This window comes from Mus caroli, chromosome 5 (assembly GCF_900094665.2).
Source record: "Mus caroli chromosome 5, CAROLI_EIJ_v1.1, whole genome shotgun sequence".
Lineage (NCBI taxonomy): Eukaryota > Metazoa > Chordata > Mammalia > Rodentia > Muridae > Mus > Mus caroli.
Window position 1 is genome coordinate 16,804,745 of NC_034574.1, and position 8,282 is coordinate 16,813,026.

At 41.2% G+C, this 8,282-nt stretch overlaps 1 protein-coding gene across 6 annotated transcripts in view; it reads right to left on the bottom strand.

Annotated features, from left to right (window-relative positions):
* Positions 1-2,712: 2,712 nt before the first annotated feature.
* Slc26a5 (solute carrier family 26 member 5) overlaps positions 2,713-8,282 on the bottom strand; it is a 59,330-nt gene continuing 53,760 nt past the window's right edge. For 2 of the 6 annotated variants that reach the window (XM_021161872.1, XM_021161871.1), the window contains exons 14-18: positions 8,052-8,144; positions 7,285-7,392; positions 6,226-6,426; positions 5,655-5,709; positions 3,087-3,406 (exon numbers count right to left, since the gene is read on the bottom strand). In XM_021161872.1, coding sequence (XP_021017531.1) covers positions 3,213-3,406; positions 5,655-5,709; positions 6,226-6,426; positions 7,285-7,392; positions 8,052-8,144 — 651 coding nt within the window. In that variant the 3' untranslated portion in view covers positions 3,087-3,212. Of the gene's footprint in view, positions 3,407-5,654; positions 5,710-6,225; positions 6,427-7,284; positions 7,393-8,051; positions 8,145-8,282 lie in introns of those variants that run through there. The other 4 variants (XM_021161868.1, XM_021161870.1, XR_002377904.1 and 1 more) reach the window with 4 other exon arrangements.

Sequence of the window (8,282 nt, forward strand, 5' to 3'; positions counted from 1 at the left end):
GGCCTCTAACTCTAGAACTTACTGTGTAGCCGAGTGAGTTCTGGAGACCCTTCAAAAACAACACACACACACACACACACAACAAACAAAACCCCAATAACACCTAAGCAGAAACAGCTTCAGTCAGGCTGGCCTGTGCTTTGATTTATCGTAAATAAACTGATGTTAGAAAGAATAAGAGCTAGGCAGTGGTGGTGCATGCCTTTAGTCCCAGAACTTGGGAAGCACCAGCAGACAGATCTCTGTGAGTTCCAGGCTAGCCTGGTTTACAGAGTGAGTTCCAGGCCAGCCAGGGCTACACAGAGAAACCCTGTCTCACCGAAAGACCAAAATGAAATTGGCTTAAAGCCCCCCCCCCTTAACCTTTAAACATATTAACTATAAAGAATGTGAGAGAAGCTTTGTACTGACAGGCTGTTTGATGAACCACAGGAAATTAGCCAACTATATCTAGGAGGCTAGCTTTCTTAAAGACTGATTTTTTTAAGGCTACTTCACCATCAACAACAAAAGCAAAACAGGCATTGAAGCTCATTGGCCAGAGTTGTGACACTTTGAGCACCAAAAAGAGCCCAATGTTGTAAAGCACATTAATACTATAAAACATGATGATTAAGTGGACACAGAACATTCAGCCTGCCTTGCCTGTCAGATCTGTGTTTAGGACTGTACTGGCTGGTCATGTGTCAACTTGACACAAGCTGGAATTATCACAGAGAAAGGTGCTTCAGTTGAGGAAATGCCTCCATGAGATCCAGCTGTAAGGCATTTTCTCAATTAGTGATCAAGTAGGGAGGTCCCCTTGTGGGTGGTGCCATCCCTGGGCTGGTAGTCTTGGGTTCTATAAGAAAGCAGGCTGAGCAAGCCAGGGGAAGCAAACCAGTAAAGAACATCCCTCCATGGCCTCTGCATCAGCTCCTGCTTCCTGCCCTGCTTGAGTTTCAGTCCTGACTTCCTTTGGTGATGAACAGCAATGTGGAAATGTAAGCAGAATAAACCCTTTCCTCCCCAACTTGCTTCTTGGTCATGATGTTTGTGCAGGAATAGAAACCCTGACTAAGACAAGGAATGACCAAATAGTTGAAGTTGAGGAGGGAAAGCTATAGTTTACATAGACTGACCTTCTAATAAGTACAGGAAAAACAAGAGAGCTAGGAAGAAACGGACAAACTTTAATAAAATAGATCACTTCGGCAAGGACTGTTGTCACCCAGTGTTATAATTTCTGGCTCAATGAGAAATGACATTTATTTAATGCCAAAGGAACATCATATGGATAATAATATATACTATAAAAACCAGCTGAAGGGTTAGACTGCCATGTTGATCCAGTAGTTTATCTGCACACTCTAAAAGGTAGGCAAACTAGATGGCCTGTGTTTTTCTGAGTGGTACAATATGAAGCATGTTTTATCTAGGGTCCAGACTAGCATAAATTACTTAACTCATATCCATGCGTCTTGACTAATGACGTCTGAATGACAGGTAACATGAGGACTAGCTGAGCAAGTCCAGTAACACTGGAGAAGGAACTAGACACATTCACAAGATGGGAGTCTTCAATACATCTGTCTTAGTCATCTACGTATTTCTAAGAGACAAAAAGAACTGTATAGATTGAAATAGACTTAAGGCACATGACCAATCACAATGTAAAATCACAGAATTAATACAAGTCTAGACAAATCAACAGCAAATGTGAGGACAATAGGAAACCTGAATACTGTATGGGGGAATATTTTGGAATAAGAAAGTGGAGGTTGTCAACTAAAAAGATCGACTATAGAACACTATGCAGACCTGTGCTTATTTTTGTTAGGGAATATGTATATACAGGAAAAGTCCTGGAGGGAGCCTCATTAAGGTGCCTGTGATAGTCACCTCTGAGTGCATTCTTGTTCTCCTTTGTCCATTTAGTTCTCAACATCCATAATGCATTTACATCATTCTGTAATAGTAAAAAAAATTATTTTAAAGCCAGCATGTCTAGCGCATTGTAGATCTCCTCTTCTGTTAGGAAATTGCTTACAGTCTGTTCTCAAACAAGTGCAAAATTCAGGAGCCATTAGCCACCTGACAACAGCATGCTCTAAGTTAACTACTTAAGTTATAAGAGTTTAACTCATCCTACAAAGATAGCACTAAGTGGAGGCGACTGTGTCAGGGAAGGTGGGAGACAGGAAGGTGGGAGCCGGGAAGGTGGGAGAGCAGCCTGGGAAGACGCAGCAAGCTGGAGCCTCTGAACAACATCAAGAAGTAGCAGAAAAAAACTGGGAAAACTAAGACTGTTTCTTCCAGTAATGGAGGGGAAGTTCCGGTTGCAGCCCTGCAAAACGATCGGCTGAAGAAGCTGTAGACCTCCCAACCAAGATGTCCAAGCCTGCATTTGCCATGGTAGTCAAACGGCAAGGAACGCATCTGCCATCTCCACCAGACCCCACACAAGTAACCACAGGGACACTGTTAGCTCTGCTTCAAAACTCTGCCTGTAGCAGCAGCTTTCAATGAAGACATAGCGTGAGCCAGAAACGTCTCCAGAAGCAAAGACGAGAATGGAGACTATTGGAGGGAAGCTAACATTGGCCGGACCAAAAGCCATTAATAAAGGAAAACATGGCTTTCTCCATAACCAGGGAGTGACATAGAAAATTCCATCTTGGAAATGCGCTCAGCCAAGACAATTAGACGAACTGTTTTGTGATCAGGGTGTGTGCGGGTGCAGTTAGAAGGAACAGTTTCTTTTTGTAAGAAAACGATGTGAGATTAGCTTTAGAGCAGTCTCTTTTCTTTTCCTCTTTCTCTCTTTTTTAGGTTTGAGTAGTACATTAATAAATGAAGGTTTAAAATTAGAGGTAATTTATGTTTTACATACCGATTTTAAGACATTTGCTAATTTTGTAGTTTTATGTGATTAGTTTCCAAAGATTTCAGATAAAAAAGACATCAGGAGTAAAACAAATCCCACAAAACAGAGATAACATTAAGGTATGATGGAAATGTAACTGTATAAGTGCAAGAGGCCCGTTAATCTTTGAAATATTTCAACCTAAACAATGCAAGTGGGAGGTGCATCTTGCTATGCCTCGTTCACCCTCCAAATCGAGCCGTAACTGCTAGCATTTCCCTTAGGGCTGGAAAGAAAACCTGTGACCTTGGATTTAAAGTGTGTAAGTCCAGAATTCAGGAGTGGCGCACAACCCCACGCAGGGCCTTTATGCCTCAGGGGTGGTGGGTGTGGCATTGGGCTCCATATCCTCCTGGGGAGGTGGAGCTGTGGCTTCTTGTTCAGCCATTGCCTCTCGAACTTGGCTGCCCAGGACTGCATCGTGGATACTGTGGAACAGAAGCTCTTTCAAGGCAGGATTTTCAAAAAAATTGTTGCGGGTGAGGTCATTCACAACTTGTGCTATACAAAGAAAAGAAAATCAAATCACATTCCAAGTTTTGGTCTTAAACAGTGGAAAAAAGCAGGTTCACTTATGGCTTGAAAATTTAATTTGTTAATTTAGAGACAGGTTCTTATGGAACCTAGGCTGGCCTTGAATTCTGCCACCACCTTTCCCACATCCTGGGGCTTACGCCTGGTATCTCACATTTTACACACACACACACACACACACACACACACACACAAGAGAGAGAGAGAGAGAGAGAGAGAGAGAGAGAGAGAGAGAGAGAGAACTCATGCAGAAAGCTGCCTGCCTCTGTCTCCAGAATGCTGGGATCAAAGGTGTGGGCCACTGCACCCTGCACATAACAAAGTTTTAAATATTAAACGCTATGTAAGTCTTACTCTAGTTTCTGTCTCGATCCTGTCACAGTTCTAATCTCAGGAAATGACTTTTTATTTCTTTCTATGTATTCCTCCATGATTTCCCAATGAAAATATAAATATAAGCCCTTGTGGTGGCTCATGGGGACACCTTGAATCCCTGTACTAGGAAGGCAGAGACAGGTATATCTCTGTGAGTTCAAGGCCAGCCTGGTCTACAGAGAGAGTTCCAGGACAGCCAGGACTGTACACTTTCTTTTAAATAAATAAATAAATAAATATAATATAATAAACAGACACATTCTGGCCAGGCACAGTGGTCCATGTCTATAATCTTGTCTCTTGAGAGGCTGAGGCAAACAGGATTACAAATTTGAGGAACAAACCTGCTTAAAAAAAACAACTTCTTGTTTTCCTTCCTTTCTTGCCCAAAATATTTTTTAATTTATTTATTTATTATATGTAAGTACACTGTAGCTGTCTTCAGACACACCAGAAGAGGGCGTCAGATCTCGTTTACAGATGGTTGTGAGCCACCTTGTGGTTGCTGGGATTTGAACTCTGGACCTTCAGAAGAGCAGTTGGGTGCTCTTACCCACTGAGCCATCTCACCAGCCCTCTTGCCCAAAATATTACACACACTGTTTCTCTATAATTCTGAACTGTGTTTACTTTAATTTTCATTTCAGCTGTGTTTGAATCCTGGCTCTTATGCATGCCCAGCAAACACTCTACCATCTGAGCTATAGCCCCAGACCTATTTGTTTATGTATTTATTTACATTGCATAATATGAATCTATTGTACAGCTATACTGTATATTCATTTATTGGGGTTCACCCCTCCCCTCTTTTTGAGATGGGCTTTTTATATACCCCTGGCTGGTTTGGAACTCACTGTGTAGACTAGACCAGCCTCTAGCTCACAGAGATCCATCTGCCTCTGCTTGCTGAGCGCTGGGATTAAAGGTGTGCACCACCTTGCCCACCTCCATTGGGTCCCCTTTCTTTTGACACTTAAGACTTTTCTAGCCTTTTGTTTTTATAGGCATTGATGTAATGGATAGATGGCTATGTGTGTCTGCAGTTGACTGTGGATTTGCTGAATGAAAAGGTTGTAACTTTGAAAGCTACTGTTGGTTTGCCCTCCACAGGGGCTGCTACTTTTTCCACAGTCACTACTTCACCTGTGAGAACCCATTCCCACCATGTGCCTTTGAAATGCACTATGGGCGTTTGTATTCTCATCAATTAAACAGATGAATAATGATGTCTTTATGTGGATTTTGTTTTTAAGCACAGTTTTAACCAAAATATAACAAAAACCCAAAAATGTCAAGAAAGTTATTCCTGATATTCACATTGGATGGGAATTCTAACAGAGTGGTTTACAGAAATACAACACGTGGGTAGTAGCTACTAAAATAAATGCTGAGAAACTCCTGCCCTCCAACGCCATCTCAGAAGACCATCTTAGTGCCCACAGCTAGCAGATTTCAAAACGGGCTGTACAGTGATTTTGTTTTTAGAAGATTTTTTTTATTTTATAAAAAATTTAAATTATAGGAAAAATGTAAATGCAGTTTATTCTATATGGAAAAAGCTAGATTATTAAAGCTGACCCAATCTAGTGGCCGGAGAGATGGCTCATCAGTTGGGAGCATCTGTTGCTTTTGCAGAGGACCCAGGGTTGGACCCCAGCACAACACAGCGGTTCGCAACAACTCATAATTCTAGTTCCAGAGGTTCTGATGTCTTCCTCTGATCTCTGCAGCACCAGGCATGCATATGGTTCATGTACATACTCGCAGGCAAACACTACTACCCATAAATAAATCTAAAATAAAAATGAAAATAGCCTTTCCCATTCTAAGGTATACTCACGGCTGCATCCTGCTAAATATACATAAATTCCAACATCTCCATATTCTTTCACAATCTGTAATAATAGAGAAACAAAGCTTAATATGAGGCACTCAAATTCATTACTCAGGTTTCTCAGCTTTAACGATTATGCACCACTGAGCTAATAAGCTAAGAGTGATTTTGTACTTACCTGGTTTCCGTGCCGACAATGAGAACTCAGAGTATCAGCACATTATTAAATTTGTAATAAAGACATTATGATAATGGTTTTAAAAGACATGTTATAGAGGTAGGTACTAGGATATGTTCAGATAATGTGACATCTAGGACATGCATCACAATAAGAAGAAGTAGTGTTGGGAATTCAGGAAGTTAGGCTGGCCATAAAGTGTTAATTGTTGAAGCTGAGGGAGGGTTGTTACACAGGGATCATTATATTGTCCTCTCTATTTAAAAATACAGAACCAAAAGTTTCAAAAACAACCACAAAGAATGAATTGACAAGGGCCTGTGGTCCCTGTCCCTGAGGTGGCCGATGGGGATGCAGGGTATTGCAGACACTGAAGGACTTGTTCCAGGTGGCACTTACCCCGGCCAGAGTTTTCACTCCAACAGAATCCACAAAATTGACCTGTGTAAAGTCTAGAATGACAGTGTGAACATTTTCCCCCTGGGGCAAAAATCTCTGCAGCTCTTCAGGAAATGTTGTTTTGATGACTATTGGGGGGAATTTGACTTCGTCATCCTCTTCTTCAGGTTTTGTAGCATTTTCTCCGTCTACTTCTGCATCCTATGACCAAAATGAGACCATGAATTTTCTTCTTTCTGTTTTTTAAAATTAACTTTATTTTATACATATGAGTGATTTGTCTGCATGTGTACATCATGTGTATGCAGTACCCATAGCAACCAGAAGAGGGCAGAAGAGGGCATCAGATCCCCGGGACTGCAGTTACAGACAGTTGTGAGCCACCACGTGGGTTCTGCATTCTCTGGAAGAGCAACCAATGCTTGTAACTGCTGAGCCCTCTCTCCAGCCCCATAAGACATGAATTTTCTAAACAACTCATTTTTTTTTTCCTGTGGGAAAGATTTATAATGGAAAATAAACCCATGTGTTCTCAGAAAACAGTAGATTTTGCTAAATTTCTTCAGGCACACATACTCCATATAGTCCAGGATACTTTATACGTCCTACTCTTGTCCCCACGTTTCCCCTAATTTAGAAAAGTCCTATTAACCTCAGCATGACAGGCCACAAATTACCAGAAGTCTAAACTGCAAAAACTAGCCTATGAGTTCTTAATTATCAGCTGAATTACAAAGTATAGTGGCCAAATTTTTAAGGTGCTATGTGATTTTAAGTTTTAAAAACAATTCTTTTACTACTTACTTCATAAACATCCTCATAACTGACTTTATCACTCTCTTGTTTATTTTGTTTTTTTTTTTTTTTTTTTTTTTTTGCGACAGGATCTCATGTGTCCTTGGCTGGCCTTGATCTCTTGCCTCTGCCTTCTGACGTCCTACCACACCCAGCTTTGTCACACATCTACACCACACAGAGGAAACCTAGATCCTTCTCCATGTTCGCCTCTTCAGGCTGTGTTTAGATTTTAGCCTGGTTAAACATGGATGTCATGCTTACCACTTTGACAACAGTCGCATTGGCCATGTTGGCATTTCCAACTTCCTTGGCGTACTTCCTCATGGCCTTTCTTCTCGCTCCCATAATGAGTGCTGGGTTCACACCAGTCTTTACAAAGACAAGACACGTAAGATCATTGCACAGCTCCCTGGGACCCACCCGGACAACACAAAATCGTCAACTCTCTCCGCCAATGCTCTCTGTGCCCCAGCCTTGCTCTGCCTTGCCCTCAGACGCCCTGAGCTGACTTACTCCTTGAGAGATCGTTAGTAATTTTTCTTGGTCTGAGTCTTTATTCAAGACTAGCAGGCAATAAAGAACTGGAAACAGCAGCAGCAACAACGACAACTGTACAGTGGTACTTACTAAACTTAGAAGGCTTAGATTCTTGAACTTGTGTTCATGGGTTAGAGGATGTCGAATTTTAATCACAACCTACAGTCCCCAGAGGGAGACTGCTTTCTCACTTCTTTTTAAAGGTAATGTGTACATGTGACAAAGGAATGAGCCGTGGTGATGACTTCGCAGACATGGGAACGTACTCAATGCCAGGCACTGCGTGGTGCATTTAAAAATGTTTAAAATAGTAAGGTTTACATCGATTGTACTCCGGTAGGAATACTGAGGTGGAAAGGCGATCCTTTTAGCCCTTCTCACCTACACCGCTCTCCTTTGAAAGAATCAACTTTTGATTTCTAATAAAAAATTAAACTTTTGTCTTTATTTTTAAATTATTACTCTTAACAAATAAACAAAAGGTGGCTCACCTTTCTTTTTAAAGCGCTGCTATACAAGTCGCTATTTGCATAGTAAATTGGGGCATTTATTTGGAATATTTTTATTCCAGGAATTTCTTTCACCTGAGAAGAAAACATGATGATTTTAGCACCTGGGTATATTTCTAATCAACGTTGCAATCTGCTTCCTCCGCTAACATGAAGATGAACACAGACAGACAGTGTGAAGAGCCTAACATGAAGATGAACACAGACAGACAG